Source organism: Lemur catta, chromosome 2 (genome assembly GCF_020740605.2).
Source record: "Lemur catta isolate mLemCat1 chromosome 2, mLemCat1.pri, whole genome shotgun sequence".
NCBI lineage: Eukaryota > Metazoa > Chordata > Mammalia > Primates > Lemuridae > Lemur > Lemur catta.
In genome coordinates, this window is record NC_059129.1 from 139,757,900 (window position 1) to 139,778,670 (window position 20,771).

A 20,771-nucleotide genomic window follows, 5' to 3' on the forward strand; every position below is an offset into this window, starting at 1 on the left:
TGCAACTTGAAAAATAGTTCCTGCGGCTCCCAAGGTAAAGAGACGTGTGAGTTACATATGTTTCAAGAGGCCGTGGGCTCAAAACTAGCGTGAGTTAAATGCAACTCACAGGGCAGTTAATGTGTTAAAACTTATGAAATGTTTACTTCTGAAATTTTCTTTTTAATGTTTTCTGATGGTGGGTAACTGAAACTGCAGAAAGCAGAACTGCAGATGACGGGGCTGCCATATGACTTGAGCTGAGAAATTTGTTTCTGCTTGTGGAGACTCCACGATTCTACCAGGTTAAGATGGCAAATGAAAAAGACCGTGGGGTTCAGATTTCTCCTTTAAAGAGACGAAGAGCTTGTTGTGGGAATGGTGCTCAGGTCTGCCCCGGCTCTCCACTGTCCACCAGACGTTTTAGTTTGTCCTTTTGCTGTGTCTACAAACTTTTGAGTCCTTACATTGGCTCCTTAAGTTGATCTTTTTTTTTTTTTTTTTTTTGAGACAGTCTTGCTCTGTTGCCCAGGCTAGAGTGCCAGCCATGGCATCAGCCTAGCTCACAGCAACCCCAAACTCCTGGGCTCCAGTGATCCTCCTGCCTCAGCCTCCCGAGTAGCTGGGACTACAGGCATGCGCCACCATGCCTGGCTAATTTTTCTATGTATATTTTTAGCTGTCCATATAATTTCTTTCTATTTTTAATAGAGACGGGGTCTCGCTCTTGCTCAGGCTGGTCTCGAACTCCTGAGCTCAAACAATCTGCCCTCCTCGACCTCCCAGAGTGCTAAGATATCAGGCGTGAGCCACCGTGCCCGGCCTTAAGTTGATCTTTATTAGTATTTTTGTCCTGTGAAATGGCCCTACAGCAGAAGCCTAGCGTTGTAACAGCCTGATTCATCAAATAGGACTTTCCACAGGGTGGTTACATTTCTGGGGTGTGATTTTGGAGCCCAGCATGCCTAATTTGTTGCCACAATGCCCCGCATGATGATAGAATTTCTCCCATCTGCTGTTCCTAGTCCCTGGTTCCCTGTCATCTCAGTGGCCCATGTTCATTTGAAAATGCATCCTATGGAAGTTCATATTTGCTTTTATTACTTTCTATGTCCACTCACTTATTTCATGCCATTAAAAAGGTACCTGGAAAAGCAGCTGTTAAAACTACAAGGAAAATATAGGGCATAGGGATTTGTGTAGTGAAATACACTGTGATTTTACCATACTGGTGAATGTGGACAGTTAGTAGTGGTGTACACTTTTTCTGTGTGAAAAATGAAACAGGATTTGCCATGAATTTAGGATTGCTTTTTAAAAATCTTTCACCGTTGGTAGCAAGTAGTTTATGTTAATAAGTAGAGAAAACAAAAAGTCAAGTGAGAAAAAATGTAAAATAAAAAGTAATGCTAGTTACTAATCTGTAATTTTTTTATAATGTCTATTTTTAGAGTTAATGAATTACACGATCCAATGTACCAATACCGAGTTGACACTGGAAATTTTCAGGTAAGGGTTGTTGATGAAGCCGAAGGACTTTTTCTTAATGCTGTTTTATAAAATTATTGAATTTTGTAACTTAAATCGTGCTGTTAACGCAAGTTTACTAACTGGCTCCTTGGGAAGGACTATAGAAAGGTCCAGGGTGGAAAGTTTGGGGAAAAAATGATAAATAAACTCTTTAAAGTGATGCTTTTACTCCCAGTTCCTGGTTGGTGGTTTTTGGAGTAGCAGCACGTGGGAGGATGAGGCCACTGTGGTTCTTGTTGTTGGCGCCTCCCCTCCCGCTCAGGCGGCCGAGGAGAGCAGCCACCAAAGCTCACTGCACCTGTCCCTGAGGGAGACGCCAGAGCAGAGACGTCTCGGGTGCCGAAACAGCCAGTCTAGTGCAATCCCTTCATTTTACAGATGAGAAAATGAGGCCCAAGGTCACGCAGGCTCTTTGGAGGCAGAAACAGTATCCCGGTTCCTGATTTGCAGTCCAGGGCTCTGTGCCTCGACATAAGAGGGGAATTCTGGCACTGAGAGGACAGGAAAGGGACGGGAGGAGGGGCCAGGGCAGGGGCCTCCCCATCAGATGGCTCTGTGGCGAGGGGTGTCGGGCAGCCCGGGGCCTGACCCCCATCGAAACCTGCTGGGCCTTCTCCATCACAGCCTCTGTCTTCACGAGATGTTTTGTTTTCCTGTAACAAAATCACAGAATTGTGTGCTTTTAGACCTAAGGTCATCTGGAACATCTAATTCAAACCCGTATTTCACAGATAAGAAAACAGAGTTCCAAAAAGATTGGGACTTGCCCGAGGGTTCCCAAGGTGCAGCCCTGGGTACTTTCTTTGATGCCACCCTCCCATAAGCAGTGTGGGGAGCCAGGGCACCCCAGGAAGAGGGACAGCAGTAACCACCACGCTGTTGGCACCACCACGTCCCAGGCCTGTGCCAGGATTGTGGCATGTGGTGGAGGAAGTTGGGCGCTTGCTCACCTGATTGACAAGGGCTGGGGCATCGTCTTGGGGTGAGCTGCCTGTGCTCACAGTGGGGACCAAACGGACAGTCGGGGTGGGCGCCATTCTCATTCTGTGCCAGGGTTCTTAGTCCCTCGTGCAAATGGCTCTCCTGCCCATGGTGGGGCAGGAGAAGAAGAGCGCCCAGGCCCTGTTCCTACTCAACCACCTTGCTTCATTCTAGGGAATGAAGATCTTCTTCATGGTGGTGGCAGCTGTGTATATTTTATACCTTTTGTTCTTGATAGTCCGGGCGTGTTCTGAGCTACGTCACATGCCTTATGTGGGTAAGTGCCCCTTTCGGAATTGGAGTCGCTCAGTGCAGGGTGGGAGTGACTTCGTGGGGGGAGGAGTGGCCCGGCGCCTTCCGTGAGGGGCCAGGGATTGTCTATTCGCATAGGCCTTCAGTCCCTGGGAGCCACCGCAGGCCTAACTGGGTAACTCTGGTCTTTGGGGTCGGAGCCTGCGGAGCCCTGGGCATAGCGGGGCTGTCACAGCATCCCGAATCCTGCCAGGACCACACCCTGCAGGGAAGCCGGACAGGCTGTGCTCTCAGTCCTGAGTTGGGGCAAGTCACCCTGACCTTACGGATCCTTTCCCTGATCTGTATCAGCCAGAGGATGGTGGCCATGGCCTCACTGGTCACCCTCTGTCCCTGGAGAGGGGCCAGCATTCCTCCGGGGCTGCAGGCAAAGCAGAGCTTCAAAGTCCAGAGAGGGAGGAAGGCCTATTCAGGGAGCTCTGCTTCATTTTTGTCTTTTAAGATCTCTGAGATGAGAGTGGAATTTACTTCTAAGGTTTTGAACAAGAATCTTTCTTTGTTTTTCAGATCTCAGGTTAAAATTTTTGACTGCGTTGACTTTTGTAGTGCTTGTCATTAGGTAAGAAGACTTTATTTCTTGAAAGAAGCAAAACTGAATTTTTATTTCACTGTCATGAATATCTGTCCTCTCCCTCCGTGGAGTGAATTTCAGGCTACTTCTAGCGTTAGGTCAGAAGGCCTCTTACGGTGGGCCCGAGAGCACACGTTGCTGTTGCCCGTGTCCCGGGGAACGTCGGACGTCCACTAGAGCACGCTTAGCCTGTGCTGGGGGGTCCGTCCTTGCTCTGACACCTGCCACGTGTGGAGGTGCAGTTCCCACGTGAGTGAATTAGGATGCCACGAGCTGCACACCAGGGGCACCCTGAGCATGAGTTAGTGCATCGAGTCCGGCTGAGCGGCACGCACGGCTGGCACCGTGGGGGGAGGTTTGGGGTGAGGGTGGGTCCCGTGAGGACTGAGACGTGTGTCAGGGGGGAAGGCTGTGCCGAAGGCCTCCCTGGGGCAGGCCAGCGCCTGTCTGGGGGACTGTCGGTGGAGGAGCTGAATGGGCCTGGGAAGTGTTTTCTCTGTTTAAATTCCAGATCGTTGTTTGGTTGTTTATGGTTTGTCTCTTTCTTTTAAAATCAAATCCGGAGGGGGAAAAAAATCTAGTTTTCTATGTTTCTGTTTTGGTTGTTTGGGTCGCAAATAAGTGGGTGTTGGCCCTTTTCTGTGACGGGAGCCACGCGGGCTTCTCCAGCCTTTCCAGTCGGCTCCGGGGCCCACCCTGGGGGGTGCTGAGTCCCATAGGATCCACGTCCGTTCGTCACCCCCGTGTGTGAACGCAGCGGGACTTCCACGGGAACTTGAATTTCATTCGGCATCTGAGTTCACCAAGAATAACAGCATGTGAATGTTGAAGCAATCTCTGTTCCGTGCTTGGCGCACACTGTCTGTGACTTCGCACACCACACGCGCTCACACGCACGTCCTCTCGGTTGCGCACACCAGCGTACACCAGCACACACGCCCTCACGTCCGCGCGCCTTTCTGTCACACACACCCTCCCCCTCACCTCGGAGCTGCCCAGGCCCCAGGTTGGGAGCTACAGTACTTACAGTGACCTCTGCACAATCTGTCTTAGAAGTTGTCATCGTTTTGTGATCTTTCTTCATGCGGGTCTCGAGGGAATTCGTTTATTTGCCCTACAGAGGAAGACTGGTGACAAGTAAACTAATAGCCTAAGTGCCTTAATGAAGACAAAAAAGGGAGATGTGACAGTGGCAGAGGGAAGTGGCTGCTTTAGCCAGGTGGGTCTGAGGGGGTGACGTTTGGCTGGGGACCTGAGGAGGAGCCCTGCAAAGCTGTGGGGTGGCCGTTCCTGGCCACGAAACAGTGGGGACAGCAGCCTGGGGCGGCGTGAGCCTGGCGAGTCAGAGGGACAGCGGCGTCCTGGAGTAGGGGCCGTGGGCATGGTGGGGGTGGCAGGAGGTCAGAGTGGGCTGCAGGCCACCGTGTGGAGTCAGGCTTTGTCCTCAGTGAAGGAGACCACTGCAGGGCTTCAGCTGGGAGCTGAGGGATCTGCGTTACCTCTTTTTTTTGTTTTTTTTGAGGCAGAGTCTGACTCTGTTGCCCGGATTAGAGTGCCGTGGCGTCAGCCTAGCTCACAGCAACCTCAAACTCCTGGGCTCAAGCAATCCTCCTGCGTCAGCCTCCCAAGTAGCCGGGACTACAGGCATGTACCACCATGCCTGGCTAATTTTTTCTATATATATATTTTTTAGCTGTCCATATAATTTCTTTCTATTTTTAGTAGAAACGGGGTCTCGCTCTTGCTCAGGCTGGTCTCAAACTCCTGAGCTCAAACAATCCACCCGCCTCGGCCTCCCAGAGTGCTAGGATTACAGGTGTGAGCCACCACACCTGGCCTGGGTTACATCTTGATTGAACAGTCTGGCTGCGTGTGCGGAGCGGCCCATGAAGGCGGGTACAGGCTAGAGGCTGTGGAGTTGCCAGGCAGAGCTGGTGGTGCTGCAGTGGCCGGTGGTATCAGAGTCCTCTGTTGTTATCCACAGCAGCAGGCGGGAGTCTGAACCTCAGGTGTGCTGCCTCCTTCACTGTGCCAGTCGCTGTGCCCCGGGAGGGGAGATTGTTAATATTGAGAAGGAGCAGGCTTCCCGCGGGGGAGGTGGTGCTTTGGAGACGGTCTTGAAACCTGCATTGAGGGAGTCAGAGAAGGAAGGAGACTATGCCGAGGGGGCGCTGCAGGGCCCCGATTAGAGAGTGTGGTAGGGTCCTTGTCAGGGTTAAGGGATCCTGTCCCTCCAGCTGGCTAGCGGTCTAGCCTTTCTAGATCTGAGGCCAGAAAACCAGACACAGAGGTTTTGTGTGCACATATGTGTGTGTATGTGTGTGTGTGTAGAGGTTTCCATGTAGAAATAGTGAATAGGCTGCAAGTATCACTGTGTGAATATAACAGATCACATAAAGTCAACATCCTTTCTTTGCATATTTTTACAAGTTGTCTCTGCCTCTCTTTTTCCAGCATTGTCATCCTCTATTTAAGATTTGGAGCACAAGTATTGCAAGACAATTTCGTAGCAGAACTGTCAACGCACTACCAGAATTATATCCTTTGACTTGGAAGAGCCCAGGGACCAGGAGTGCCCTCTGCTTGCACCGGTTAGCGTTTCAAGTTTGAGACTAGGAGGACGCAGGTCAGCTGCTCATGCCCCGTCGCCAGAGGCCTGTCTCTGCCTCGTGCATTCTCCTTGGGCCCCACCTGGCCCTGGGCAGGGGCAGCTGTGCCCCCCCTCTGTGGGCAAGAAGCCGGACGTGGCAGTGCTGAGCAGGTCCCTGCAGTCAGTTACCAGATGGCAGAGGCTGGACCCAAACCCACGTGGGCCGGTGCTTTGGAGCTGTTCTCCGCGCCACCCTGCCTTCTGTCTACACTGCCGTCTGTGCAGATAAATGAAGTGTGGTCATGATCCCACATCTGGTGTCAGTGGGGCACCAGCTGTTCTTCAGCAGGGCTGAGAAGCGGCCAAAGGGCTGCTCTGAGCGTCCTCTCTGTCACCATCACCCAGGTGTATCCAGATGTAGTGTCTACAGGGCTGTGACATTACAGGTTGAGCCTGTGTGTGTAGGGAGGGGCTCGTAAGATACCAGGGCCCCCTTGGATTCTCACTGTGCCGACGCCAGTGGAGCAGGGTTGTTGCCCCCCAGGGCACCTGTCCTTGTTCAGATGTATGATAGTTACGTGTGTTTTCTCCTCCTCCTCCCTGGTTGGGACGCTCAGGGCATTAATCCTTTACATCTGGGGCTCTGGCCTCGGGACCCTCTGTGTCCTTAGAATTAATGCATGATTTTTTAATTTCTTGTGACTGAATTTCACACTAAGCTTTTATCAGATTCTCAAATGGGTGTGTAATCCAAAAAAGATTAGGGACAACTGGTTTGAGAGTTTGTTTCCAATTCTTTATTTCGTTATTGTGTCTGGACAACTGAATTCCCCACATGCCAGTGGTCTTCGAGCCCTGTGCGTGTGACCTGATCCCATCTGGCCCTGCCCTTGGTGCCGGTGAGAGCACCGCCACCTGATGTCTTGGGGGATCCAGGTTCTCACTGATATGTGAGGTCACAATTCACGTGTTATTTACTGTGACCTCTGGCTGTGGGCTTGAACTATAGACGCCCATGTGCTAGTTGGTGGTTACCACTAGAAAGGGCGGCTGATGGGAGGAGCGTCCAGGCTGGGGCCAGAGATGCCACCTGCTCTGTCCGGACATGGCGTTCCTTCCCTTGACTAGCAGCACCAGCCGAGTTCTTATCTTTCTACGGCTTGTTGAACTTCTATCTCTACACCTTGGCCTTTGTGTATTCTCCGTCGAAGAATGCTCTGTATGGTAAGCCCCCCTGGGGTCTGGGTTGCTGTCCAGGTAGCTGCCACAGGAGTCTGTGCTTCAGGACCCATTTACTGGGTTTTCCATTACTGTGGGCACCCCCATTCCCAGTGCTTCCCTGTGGGCAGAGAGAGACAAGGAACGTTTCAATGGTGAGTTCTAAGTTTAGACAGAGCACAGCATACATTGAACCTGTGTGGTGTCAACACTGCACATGATGAGTGCGTTTATTCCGTTAGTGTGTCCATCAGCTCTAGGAAGGAAAGTCTGTTGAAGATAGATAGTCCCCAACTTACACTGGTTCCAGTTAGGATATCTGATTCTACAGAGGTGTGCAAGCAATATGCATTCAGGAGATACCATCCTCTGAGCACCCACACAGCCATTCTGTCTTCATTTTCAATACAATATTCAATAAATTATATGAGATATTCCATACTATGATTTTGCCCAACTGTAGGCTAATGTAAGTGTTCTGAGCATGTTTAAGGCAGGTTAGGCTAAGCTATGATGTTCAGTAGGTTGGGTGTATTAAATGCATTTTCGACTTAAATATTTTTGACTTATGATGGGTTTGTCAGGATGTAACCCCATCCTTACTAGTGTTGTAGCCATTCAAAAGATAGCTAAAACATACCCCCCCCAAAACAAAAACAACACCCCAAACCCCCAAACACCACCGTCTTGCACAGGGAATGAAGAGGACGAGGCTCCCCGGAGCACAGGTGGTGCCACCCCTGACATTTTAGGTCGTGCTCAAGCTTTCAGAGCACCTCCATGAACAGGGTTGCATTTGGGCCTCACAACTTGATGATAAACGTGTCATTACTCCCATTTGACAGATGAAGGAACCTAGAAGTGGCTGCAGGTCCAAGGACTGGGCAGGGGCAGCCAGGGCAGATCCACAGCTCCTGGGGCCTGTTTTCTGTCCCCTGCTGCCTGTGTGGGCAGGAGGCAGCTCTCGTGCACGTGGGCACTGGCGTTCTGCCTGCTCTTTCCTGCAGGCCGCCTCGCTCGGTCTTCACAGCATCCCTGCCCGGCCGGCCACGCTAGCCCCGCGCCGTGGATGAGAAGTAGACTCCTGAGATGTTGCGTTCAGGCTCACACAGAGGTTGATAGAATCTGGGATTTAAATCCAGCTCTTTCTGACTCCTGTCCTTTTCCCAGGACAGCATCCTGTCTCTCCAGGCTAATAACATAAAGTGCTAAAAATGCTTTTGTTGGTTTTCAGAGTCCCAGCTGAAAGACAATCCTGCATTTTCTATGCTGAACGACTCTGATGATGATGTGATTTATGGGTAAGTCGCTGTCTTGCCACTTACTGAATGGGCCACTTGTCTAAAATTATTTTCAGGGTGGTGTAACATTTACCTGGGAGTGTCACGTGATTCGTTGCTTCCTGTGTTCGCATTGTTCAGGCTGAGAGTTAGTGATATTCCTTCTTGCTGAGTCCCCACGGGGCATGGTGAGCACAGGAAGGACGGCTCTCTCTGGACTGGGGGCCCTGGGGACGGAGGGGGCGACGGCCAGCAGTGGGCAGGACCAGCTGCAGCAGGAAATAGAGAGTGGAGCTGTGAAATGAGTTCTTGCTAGAATGGTGTGTCAGTGTGAAAGAAGAGAATAAATAAGTAGCTGTCAAAGGTCAAGTGGTATCAAAGGTCCCTTCTATGACAGGAGTGACTATGAAGAAATGCCACTGCAGAACGGCCAAGCCATTCGGGCCAAGTACAAGGAGGAGTCCGACAGCGACTGAGCTCCTGGCGGGCGGCACGGCGCCTGGACCTCTTCCTTTGGTGACCATTTCCTGACCTTCCCCAGACCTGCTTCTATTCAGACTTTCCTTATGAGCAAAGATTTCCTGGTCCTTATTTGTTTACATGTTTTCAAAAGGAAAACCAAAACTGAGGGCAAATTTAAATGTTGGGCCAAATTTATTGTCAGGCTGGCTACATTTATTTGGGAAGAAAGGTTTGGATAAAGAGTTTAAACAGCCAAATGCTTTTTAAAAGACTTCAGCTGAGAGAGAGCATGTTTTCAGTGGTGAGGAGGAAATTACCCTTGTTTTCAGTAGAGTGAATTATGTACTTTCTTTTCTTTTTTTTAAATCCTTCACTAATTCCAAGTTCATGGGCAGCCCCTGTGACTAGCTCCACAGCAAGTGGCATCACTCTTCTTTCTTCCTTTCTCCTCTTCCCCATGGTATTGGGTTTTTTTGACCGTTTAAACTCAAAACTCAAAGGGAAGCCTGTTTCTGTGGCTGCCTCGAGGGAAAGGCCTTCCTTGTTGCGTGGCGTCTGAAAGGATCGGCAGCTTGCGGTGCAGCGTGTACGTTGTGACTTCTCCGGGGGATGGTGGGTGGTTGGGTTCCGGCCCTTCACTGTCACCAGAGCAGAAGTAATAGTGTTGTGGAGCTCTGAGGAGGGTTTGGTAAGTTGAATAGGGAAAGGCTACGATAATTAACAAGCTACCAGCTCCCGTGAGGAAGGTTTTATTGCCATAGTGTTTTGCAGGGGCCTGTGTGTGCCGTGCGCGTACATACATGACTGTGTGGCTGTGAGAGGATTTCCCTGGGGTTGGGGTGGGCAGGAGGGGAGCCATTACCATGCCAATAAATAGCAGTTTCTGCAACTCTTGAATATGAAACCCCATAGAGCTTTATTTTTTTTAATAAAAGGTAAATGAATGATTTATATAATATTATAGATTCTTTATTGCCAGAAAGTTTTTTAACTTTACTTTTGGAAACTAGATGAAAAGAAAGTAAAACATCTTAAATGGCTTATGGAAAAACATCTCTGGGTAGAAGGTAACTTGCTTGGAAACCATTTCCTGTCCTCCATGAACCACATGGGAGTGAGGTAAGCTGCATTGCTCTGTGGAAGAGTCTTTGGCACGGCTGAATCTGGGCATCATACACGGCCCTGGAGGGTTTGCAATTCCTTTTAGTCAGGGACTCAACATAGAAGTCTGGTGTAGATGTCTCCTTTGCTTTCCCCTTGACATGCATAGTAACGTCTGTCACTATTAGCGTATGTAATTATTGCCAACCTGACTGATGCCATCGTGGCCAACAGAGGTCCACAAGAGAACTGTTGCGCTCTGCAAGCAGTACCTACATCTCTTCATCTATGCATTGACTCTCAGATGACCATTCAGAGCTACAAATTACTGTCCACTTAGGTAGTGCTGGGACCTTAGAGGTGTTCACGAGAGACTATTCATTATGGCTTCGTATCCTTCTTTTTAATTTAAACTTTAATGATAATGTACCTTTAATATGGATTCTATTCACATTTGTTTTTAAAAGCCTTGTAAATAGGAATGTTTGGATTAAAACAACTATTATTGCAAGAATAATTCAAGGTTTACATGATTTTTACATTTGCAATGAATATGTGATGACTTTTTTTGATTCTGTGTACTCAGAGGTATTGAAAAAATTTTCTGTTACCAAATTTTACAACTTCTAATACTACTATAATTTTTTATAAACTGATGAAGTCTTGTACTGATTAACATATTCTAATATGTGATATAGTGTATAAGTTTTAATCATTATAAAGTAATTGTTCATGATTTGGAATGCTGTTATTTATCAGTACATGTAAAATAGTTGAGGCATTTAGCCATACACACAATGGAACTGTTTAGAACTTGTCTTTGTCCTATAGTGTAAATATAAACCGATGACTAGTATCTTCATACATTAATTCTTCATGACCTCAATGAAATGAAAAATGTGGGATTATTTATTTACTTTTCGTAACTAAGTTGGAAACAAAAAAAGTACCACAAAAGTACTTAAAAGAGGAAAATGGTTCTTTATTAAATCATGAATTTTCAATTTCTCTTCCCTGGTGTATCATAAATGTCAACATATTATTAATACATACTCCATATAAAACTTTGGTTAGAGTACGTAGCATTTAGCATGCAGAATATGTGCCATAGGTGTTAGGTTAAAACACAAAAGTCTGCCAGAAACTTTTGACATTAGCAAGAGAATTGTTTTTCTTAAGGGATTAAAGTTTTGCAAACTTAAATTATAAATTCAAAGGGCTGACTTTAGTTCTTTCATGGTAATGGCTTGAATAACATCATCTTTGGGATATTCTTTATACTGGTCCAGTCTAGGGCAACCTGGAAGATGACCAGAAATGTTTCTGTTTCCCTAGGGAGAGCTTCATTATCCATATGGATAATAGGTCCGCTTGATTTATTATTAAATCATTATAGCAGTGAAGTGGTGCCGTTTTCTCTCCCTTAAGCCCCATTGGAAAGGTGAGAGAAGGGGATATATATAAAAATATATTCAGAGTTTGTAAAATTATTACTGTACATAATTATAGATGGCGATAAAAGTTTAGCTACATTATGTAAACCCATCCCACTAAATGGGCAGGTTACAAAGACAAATGTCACCAGCTTCAAGTATTTCATTATTTACTGAAGGTATAGTATGTTCAATAGGTTATATTATGTGGTAACTTATTTCCTGAATCCTTTTCACGGGAAAACCACAGATGCTCATAAAAGGGATAATTAAAAGAGAAGTCTCTATGAACATTTAGTAATGACTAGACTTAAAACACTAAAGTGAATTTGTATTTTGAGGGTTTTAGAAACCAGTTGCCTTAGAGGTTAGACTTTTAAAAAAAAGACAGAAATCTTCTTCCCAGGCCAAAGGGAAGTTGCTTTTGTCTGTGACATCTTGTTATGCTATTTTGATTTGATGTGTTAGATATACTGGTAACTATACCACCATACTATGAAACAGAAGGATTTTCTGCTACTGAAAACTGCCTTTTTACAAAAAGACTGTACATATTTGTAAAATAAAACACTAAACTTTAAGCTCAGAAGGGAAGGTAGAGCTCTGTATTTAACTGTGGGACTGTGTCAGTGGAACACAGTGGTGCCTGAGCAGAGTGGTCACTGTAATCAGTCAGGCAAAAGTGAATAAATATTTACGGCAAACTCACGTTTTGGGAATGGCTTCATTCTGACACTACCTTCCTGGTAAATGTTAATAAATTTTTAATATTCAGTTCTTATATGTATCTTGACTTGTTTGCTCTTTGTGTGTGGAGTTAATTTGGCCTTTCAGACATGAGTGTCTGATAAAAGGTCTTTAAGAGACAAGAGCAGGGCTTTTTTCATTTCGGCAAGTAGACAAGGAGTGTCTCTGTTGCCATGTCTGCATGGCCTGGGGAAGAGCTGAGGATGAAGATAAGACCAGGGTTTGGGGCCCACCTCCCTACTTACCTGGATGTGTGACTTTGGAGGTTGTCAGACTGATTTAAACACATTTTCTGATTTTAAGTAACTACATAATTGCTGCGGACACAAAATGAATGATTGTGAAAGCATTTTGTAAAATACTAGAACAGTTTGCAATTGCTCCTGAAAAACAGAACACGGGATTAAAGTTGTGGTGTTACAGCTTTGGGCCAAGAGTAAGTTAGAGCTCTCTGGCTAAAGGAACAGTAATTGGCTTGCTGCCCACCCACTGCCACCCCTTAGCCTCTAGAAGAGGGAGCGTAAGAATGACGGGTATGATGCCCAGGGGTAGGAATCTAACCAGAACCTAGCAGAGCTGTCGGGATCCTGGTCCCACCGGTGAAATGAGTAATTCATCATGTTGGAGAGGACCAAAGCAGAACTTTTCTTTTATAGATGCTGAAGTCACTAACTAAATATGGAGAATTCATGTGATACTATGTAGACCATGAAGAACACAACAGACTTTAAATCTGAATAATTTATTCTAACAAAAGTATAAAGTATGGAAAATTAGTGTATTTGAATCATTTCAGAGAGTAGAGCAAGTTTCACATTAGCAGATTTCAGTTTTTAGCACCTTTGAAAAGAAATATTCAGAGTTAAGACAAGTGGCAATACAGGCTTCAGACTACGACGCACTGCAAATTATTCATTTGACTGACGGTGTACAGTTCATGTAACAGTGCAGTCATTTGGTTTTTTTTCTCTATATTTTGAGAGTGCCACAAAACACTTAAAGAGAATGAGAAAAGTGTTCATTTGAATTCATGGTTGGTGGTTAGAATATGGAAAAGAAACGTTGAGACAGAGGCAAAAGGTCACAGGCTGGACGAGGAGGTCAAATGGACAGTCCAAAGGCGCTGACAATGCAGTACATGGTCTTGTTCTCCCATCGCACGGTACAGCTCCCTGGGGAGGACGACAGAGCAGCATTTAAATGAGGAAAACTGGGGAACTTGACGTTCTGATTTCTCACACTAAGGCCAACACTCAAGTACCAACCTCTTTACGGCACATGAAAAAGGTTGGCAAGTCTCTATAATAAAAGGTTTTAAAAGGTGACTAATAAAAACACCTCTCTTAGCATGGTCCAAGAAGGTACTTGAAAACTTTCAGGGAAAATGCACTTGACTGATGTTACAAACACAATGTTTGGAAACCATACCATCAGTAGAGCTGTCCCAGAAGCAGGAACTTGCTGTGTGTAGTCCAGCTCCATTCTTCTGCATAATTACACAGGTCACTTAAATTAAAACAAACTTTTATTACAGAAATCCACTTGGCAACATGGATGTTGTTTTGCTCACTTTTTGCATATATATGTGGGTCACATGGTTGATGTTCATGTTAAAAAGTATGGGAGTAGATTGCCATGTCCTACCATAGTGACAAAGTACAGATGCTCCTTGACTTACAATGGCGTTATGTCCCAATAAACCCATCGTAAATCAAAAATATAAGGTGAAAATGCAACTAATATCCTGATAAACCCATCATAAAGTCGAAAAATTGCAAGTCAAACCATCCTAAGTCGGGGACCCTTCCCTTCCTTTACCACTTGTTCTAAAAGCATCTGACTGGAAATCTTGTAAAATCCTGGGTGGCTGCGATTGTACCAACAGCCAAAAGGGCCAAGTGTATGGTAAGTAACCTACTCCCATTAGGAACTTCCTTTGAGGTGAGGAACCGAATTGCCATGTTAGCCATCTTTTCTGGCACTGGACACACTCTGGTCGGTATTTAAAGAACCACCACCAAAATATACCAGAAACAAAAATCCATTACCAATGTATTTAAATGGTTTTCCCAGCTTGGTAAGTTGGCTTAAAGTTTGTTCTACTACGTTTGTGGTCCACTGGTTGACTTTGCTGTGTTGGTAAGCGTTACCGCCGATCGCACTTTCTATAGCCTGGGAAAGCACAAAGGGGTCACAGTGAATGGAAGGCACTCAGACGCCTCCCAGTTAGTAACTGACCTGAAGAACTGATGAAATGAAATTTACGTGAAATGTGCATTTATTTTTAATCATGAGGACTCCTTTGCAAATACAACCTTTTGATAGTTATATTTCATTTAAATAAGTTCTACATTTGTTTTAAAAATTGATAATTGTATAGTCTGTCAAATTATTTAAATGTTTTGACCTAATAACTGGATTTAATTTTCACTGCTGCTATTAATTCTTACAGATAACACATTTTTTCCCCTGAGGCTAGATATTTTACTTTCCCTATTTCTTTCTTTAAAAAAATTAGATACTTTTATCTAATACTACCTTATACTAATACTAAGATGAACTTTTATTGGTTATTTATACAACTGAAAACATACAAACCTATCCAAACAATTGTACATTCAAAAATACTTTTTAATTTAGCATTTTCTAGGAATATGTTAGCACATAAACATTTTTCTGTTGAAGCTGTTGAAGCCAGTGGTACAAGGTTAAAATAACACTGCAGTGTCACCTCCTGTTTCCATGTAAGCTGGAAATGCTGCCTGGTCACCAAGTCAAAGATAATGCAGAAAACGACCAAGTTGAACCAGACTTTCCAACAAACCAACTCCACTTTTCACAGTTCTGGTATGATTCACCCACCTTCCTGCTCCCTACTGTGTTCCACATGAAACACTGTCCATTTAGAAAAACAATGAAAAGCAAACGGTTACAGACCCTGCAAAGCAACCAGAAAATCATGCCTGATGCTGAATAGTGCAAAAAATCATTTTGCTTTTGGATACTGTTCACAAAAATAGGTTGTGTTTCTTTATCTAGCGTTCGTCAGTAATTTCCATTACAGCCAATTCTAAATTACATATGGAGAACTTAAACTTCAGATCATCTAATGACTTTCTTTTAGCAGACAGCTTCAATATATGTCCTCAATCTTACCCAAGGAAGGCAGGGAAACTGACTAGGTAAACCCTCCTGGCTTCATTCCTCCCAGGCTCCCCTGGCTCCCCGTGCCAACTCCCTTTACTTCCTCACACGTACCTCACACCCCCCTCAGAGGTTTGCTGCGTTAACCCTACTCCTGCTCATTCTTCAGATTTCAGCTCTGAATGTCTCCAGACTCACTCAGTGGGTCAAATTTCCCCTTTAAATGCTCTCGCAGTGCCACACAGCAAATGCAAGCTGACGTTTTGCAGTGATTATTTGTTAAGTGTCTGTCCCCCACACTGTAAACTCCAGGAGGGTGAGGACCATGTCTGTTTTGCTCACCAGGCCGCTACGTGCTCCCTCAATATGTATTTTTGGAATGAATGAATGAATGAAAAATATCCCTTTTGTCTCTCATCCTCCTCATCATTTATGGGAGGTACTGTGATTGATAACAATAAAGTGTGTTTAGGAATGTAAGAAAAATAACTGAGCAGGCCCCAAACTGGATCAACAGGTCCTGAATAACTGGAAGTTGATCATTCAGTTTTCTTCTACTCACTCTACGTTAAATACTGGAAACATTTATTTGTATGCCATGTGTCTTTTATGCCTAAAGGTTACAGAATCAAGCCGTGATGACATTAAGTGATAATGCTATCTATATAAAATTCTGTTTGATTTAAAATATATATTTTACGTAATATGGGAATAATTCTTTTCTAAATATTCACTGAAGTAAAAACTGTTATTTGAAATGCCAAAACACACAGGCTCAGTTGAAACAATTCCAAGATAGTATTTAAAACACATTATTTTCTCTCACATAAGCCATTAATCAAACACTTAAAAAGCAGGCATTTTTCCTCTTACCTCTTTTACAATGTTGCTCACTTCATCCACAACAAAAACAGTCTGTAAGGAAGAAAATTTAGTTAAGTTTGATTTATTTAAAAGATTTGCTTTCACTGCATTGAGACGTGCAAATTTAAGTAATGAACATAATTTAGAAATGAAGACCTTAGAGATAATCTAATGAGACTGTTCAACTTAGGTACAATGAGTCCTCAGAAACCAGGGACCAGAATACATGTATACAATTTAAAGGTTTTTTGTTTTAATCATACCACAATTTAAGACTTCACTTTAAACTACAATTCAGTCTGCCATTCCATTTCAACTGGCTGCTAGGATCATTCACCAATAGAGAATCTTAAAGAGTTACTTTTGTATAAATTAACTGAAGCTGCTTAAGCAATCCAATTAAAAAATGTAATTCTCTCTTTCCTGATGTAAACTGATTAGGGGGCTGAAACTTAAAAAGGGTTTTTTTGTGGTTTTTCTGTTTCTTTTTTAGCCACCATTCGTCATAAAATTACAATGATTATACTATTTCTAGGTAAATTTTTTCTTTTCTAAAGTCTGATTACAGGACTAATAACCAGCTGCTAGCACAGCAGTTCTCCACCAGTGTCAGATGACTGGGGAGGTGGGCTGCCTGCAATAGTCTAGTTTTCCAGGAGTATAGTTTCCTTCCTTTCCTTTCTACATATGGTAGATTTGAATGTGTACAAGGTCATCCTGAAAATAACGTCAGGCACTTACTTGCCTGCCAGTGTGCTCTTGACATGGAAAGCGTTTCAAGTTACAGCCGAGTCCCAGGAAAGGTACTTAGCTCTGGACATGCCTTTGAGAGGACAGCCCCTGGGCCTGCAGTCAGCAGTGCACTGGTGGAGGAAAGGCAGAGCCCTGCTGTGACAGTGAGTTTTCCTCCTTGCCCGGCTCCTGCCCACTGTAGGCTGGCCTTGTTCTGGCAGTCCCCCTTTCTCTTCAGGAGGATCAAGAGCTGACTGCCCGAAGCCACCTCACTTGCTATACTCAGAAGTCATATTTGGAAAGAAAACCAATTCACAGAATTAATGAAAATTTGTAGTATCTTAGAGATTAAATCATTTCTGGAAGTTTAAAGGATCCTTCCAAGTGACTAAATCACAAAGGAAAGTCCCTGTTTAACTTTCCACATACTTAAAGTATCAAAAAGGTTGAGGGACATTTTAAAGAACTTTTAGTGGAAAGTCTTTAGAGCAGTTGTATGGAATCCAGTGGACAGTTTCAGCTTCTATGAAATGAGTTGAGAGTAGAGTTACAAAGGCCCAGGAATCTACATGGACTTAGATATGCAGAAAAAGCTTAGTTGAGAGGCTGGCAGGAGGACCTGCCCACTACAAGAGTCATGGTCTCAACCTCCCAGGGTTTACATCTAGTGTAAAATACAGATCACTCTGTTCAGCCTTTTCATTTTATAGACATGCAGTTGAGATCCAGAAAAATAAAACCACTTAGCCACCCTATTTGTGAGAGCCAGAATTAGAATGCTGTATTAAGGATGTTCTCTTGCATAGTCATTTCCTTTTTTAAAAGGTTTTACTCAATATTACCATTATACAAGCCATTTTCCAGTATTATATTAGTTTATGGGGAAGTGCTAGCTGCTAGCTGCTCCTAAACCTTGTCTCATCATCATTCACTTGGTTGCTATGAGCATTCAAGCACTGATTATGACACTGTCATGTAAAGTTTGTACTAATTAGGAAATCAGACCAAGACTGAAACTCTAGGAAATCAGTCCTTAAGCCTTAGTTTTATTTTCCCTCAAAACACTCCTGCTGAAACTAAATTTCAAAAATGGTATGATAGGAGACTTTACCAAATTTATCTATAGTTTTTTTGACAGACTGCATAACAGGATTCTCTCTGAAGTGAGTGAGGATTGTCTAATAGCAGCGTCCATCAGCCCTACTCCCTGCTGGCTGGAAGGCGGGCCGTCCAACAGCCACCGTTAGGATGAGTAGCTTCTCCGGCACACGATTGTGTGCTTTACCCTACTTCTTCATTGAGGCGTAAGACACTATTTTTTCCCCACAAGAATGGGCTACCCTGCTGACGTCTCGAACTGAAGCGAAATGTACTACTCATTCGCGGTGGCCTCGGTGGGCGAACAAGGTGCGGGACAGAGACAAAGGCGGGCCCCTGCCGCGCATTCCCCCCGGGCGGGCAGCCTGGGCGTCCGCCGTGACCGAGGGGCCTGGGACGCGCGCGTCACTCCGCCCTCCCGCGCTAGGCGTCCAGGCCTCGGTCTCCCCACCACCGGCGCGGGGCAGCTCTGCGGGCTGGGGCCGGGGGTCTGCACGTCGGAGTAGGGGCGGGAGTGATGTCATCCTCCCGGCGTCCTCCGCTGCCGGCCGCGGGGCGAGGCCGACCCCGGCCCGGGGGAAAGACGCCCCGCGCTGCGGACTCAGGCGCTCTCGCAGAGAACCGCTTTCGGCCGCCCCGCCCAGGACGGAGTCCGGGTCCCCTTCCCGCCGCCCGCGGGGCCCTCCCCGAGGAGGCAACGGTGGCGATGCCGGGGCGGGCCGGGCGCCGGCGCTCCGGAGCCTCCGGCCGAGGGACGAGGGCAGCCAGGGCTTCCCGGGCAGGACCGCGTGTCCATCCGCGCCCAGAACTCTCGGCCTCCACCCTTCCCGTCGCCGAGCGGGCGTTACCTCTTCGGCAGCCTGGTAGTCTTCCATCTTTCCTCAGTGCGTCGCCTCCGCCTCCCTGGGTAGAGCGGATCGCGCAGGCGCACTCAGGCCCCGCCCTTCTCCTGAGCCCGCCGGCCACGCCCAGCACAGGCCACGCCCCTAATCGCCCCGCGGCCAGCTCGGCGCCCCAGCGGCGCAGGGCGGGGCAGGTAACCCGGAGTAGTCACCGGGCGTCCCCGGGGAGGTGGTGGTCTCCTTGGGAGCCCGTGAGGGTTGCCAGGCAACTCTAAACCGCGGCGACTAAAACAAAACGTGCACAAAAGCCAGTACGGGAGGGGAAGCGTCTTCCTGGTCCCTCCCTCCAGCTTGTACGGTGTGGATTAATGTGAACGTTCAAATTGGCTTGGACACCTAGTCAGATTGTAAAGTGACTTCTGAAGGTAATGCGCAATGTGAGAGGTCGGTTACAGTCCCTTTAGGGATCTAGGATTAGGACACTTTCGCTATCTGAGCGGAACTTTTCTTTGGGGAGTTAAGTTTTCCATAAAAATAAGAAATTTTTCTTTTTTTTTTTTTACCCCCCCTTCCCTCGAGAATTTTTTCTTTCAGCAACACTTAAAAAAATATTTTGGGTGGAAAATTTTGTAAAAATGCAGCACACCTCCTGCCTTCCTTCAATGAACTAGACATAGCCTTGACTTGTATCTAGAGGTCTTTATGGAAATTAGTGATTGCACCCGGCTTTGGTAGACTATTCTTGAAGGGCTGGGGTGTATGCACCTATCTGCATGTACTCTGAGGTTCAGAGTTTTGACTTTGGCGTTTGCTTTTTCTGGTTTTACCATGCACTTGAAGTCAGGCCGTCATTTCTTACCTCTCCAAAACCCAGCTGCTAGATCCCAGTTCCCATTGCCCAGGGAAGAGCTGACCGCAAAAGGCACAGGGAGTTGGCAGAATCCCACATTCTTAGCAACTCTTGCTCTTTCTACCCTATATGCTCCTGATACCCTGAAAGATACCCTGGTATCTTTCACCTGGATTACAACTGACCAATTGTGACCTTAGAGCCCTTCAGAGGAACCTAACCCAAAGATGCTTCTCTTCTCTCTCGTCTTGCCATGAGTCAATACTTCCAGTGTTGTTAGACTACAAACGTATTGCTAGTGGTCTTTGGATGATGAAACTTTAACATGTCTTAGCTCAAAACCTCTTCTACAGAGAGGCCTTCTCTGACCACTCCATCTAAGGTGGCCAGCGTCCTTATTCTCCATCCCTGCATCCTGTGTGGTTTCCTTCCTAGCACTTCTCTCAGTTTTGGGGGATGTATTTATGGTTGTTGTTTATGCTGTCTCTCCATCTAGAATCTAAGTTCTGTGCAGGCAGAATCCATTTTATTCACTAGTGTATCCCATCGTGCCTGGTGCATAGTAGGTGTACAATTAAAATTTATTGAAAGAATGATTTCCCTGTGGCGTTAGCTCTAACTCAGATCCAAACGAAGAGAAGTGGGGAGTGGGGGATGCAATTGCCTGCCTCCTTGTGGGAAACAGAGAGCTGGCGAGGAGAGGGCAGAGCGACCACAGACCCAAGGCCTCTCTTTCTGGCACTTGGCCTGAGCAAGGAGACCTGGGCAGCCTGGTTGCTCTCCCACACCTGGGCTCCCTCTTATTGGCTCATGAGCTTTATTCCTTTCAAGTTCCCTTATTATCTGGCTTCAAGTCATTTGTTCTAGTGTTTCAGCTTTGTGCCTCAGTCTACATGTGATTCTGATTCTGACACTGCCCTGTCTTCCTGCCACTCCCAGCTTCACCTGTGATCCCATTTTAGGTGTCCTTTTCCACCTACCTGGTTTCAGACCCTCAGCCCCACCATGATCCTGAGCCAAACAGGGGCCTTTTAACT

The 20,771-nt window shown here is 46.0% G+C and overlaps 2 protein-coding genes across 4 annotated transcripts in view; one reads left to right on the plus strand and one right to left on the minus strand.

Annotated features, from left to right (window-relative positions):
• The window catches only part of TMEM181 (transmembrane protein 181), a 47,443-nt gene extending 35,205 nt beyond the window's left edge, over positions 1–12,238 (plus strand). For both annotated transcript variants that reach the window (XM_045544644.1, XM_045544643.1), the window contains exons 11-17: positions 1,431–1,488; positions 2,665–2,767; positions 3,310–3,361; positions 5,828–5,910; positions 7,098–7,187; positions 8,416–8,482; positions 8,859–12,238. In XM_045544644.1, the coding sequence (XP_045400600.1) occupies positions 1,431–1,488; positions 2,665–2,767; positions 3,310–3,361; positions 5,828–5,910; positions 7,098–7,187; positions 8,416–8,482; positions 8,859–8,937 (532 nt within the window). In that variant the 3' untranslated portion in view covers positions 8,938–12,238. The remainder of the gene's footprint in view (positions 1–1,430; positions 1,489–2,664; positions 2,768–3,309; positions 3,362–5,827; positions 5,911–7,097; positions 7,188–8,415; positions 8,483–8,858) is intronic.
• Positions 12,239–12,935: 697 nt separating this feature from the next.
• Positions 12,936–18,990, minus strand: DYNLT1 (dynein light chain Tctex-type 1). Of its 2 annotated transcripts, XM_045544645.1 has the most exons (5): positions 18,891–18,990; positions 16,222–16,263; positions 14,253–14,376; positions 13,633–13,710; positions 12,936–13,376 (listed from the first exon to the last, which is right to left on the minus strand). In XM_045544645.1, the coding sequence occupies exons 1-5, from the start codon at positions 18,915–18,917 to the stop codon at positions 13,306–13,308; spliced, it is 342 nt and encodes a 113-aa protein (XP_045400601.1). In that variant the 5' UTR covers positions 18,918–18,990; the 3' UTR covers positions 12,936–13,305. The 2 variants fall into 2 exon arrangements, with proteins under 2 accessions (XP_045400601.1, XP_045400602.1); XM_045544646.1 differs by lacking the exon at positions 12,936–13,376 and having other exon boundaries at positions 13,635–13,690.
• Between the last annotated feature and the right edge of the window lie 1,781 nt (positions 18,991–20,771).

What these genes read in the sequence shown, in the direction of transcription:
- DYNLT1 (XM_045544645.1), bottom strand. Translation starts at nt 18,917, where the DNA reads ATGGAAGACTACCAGGCTGCCGAAGAG. An exon ending in ACTACCAGGCTGCCGAAGAG is followed by an intron (nt 16,264 to 18,890) that starts GTAACGCCCGCT and finishes TCTTCCTTACAG; the next exon opens with ACTGTTTTTGTTGTGGATGA. An exon ending in CTGGGACAGCTCTACTGATG is followed by an intron (nt 13,377 to 13,632) that starts GTATGGTTTCCA and finishes CGTCCTCCCCAG; the next exon opens with GGAGCTGTACCGTGCGATGG.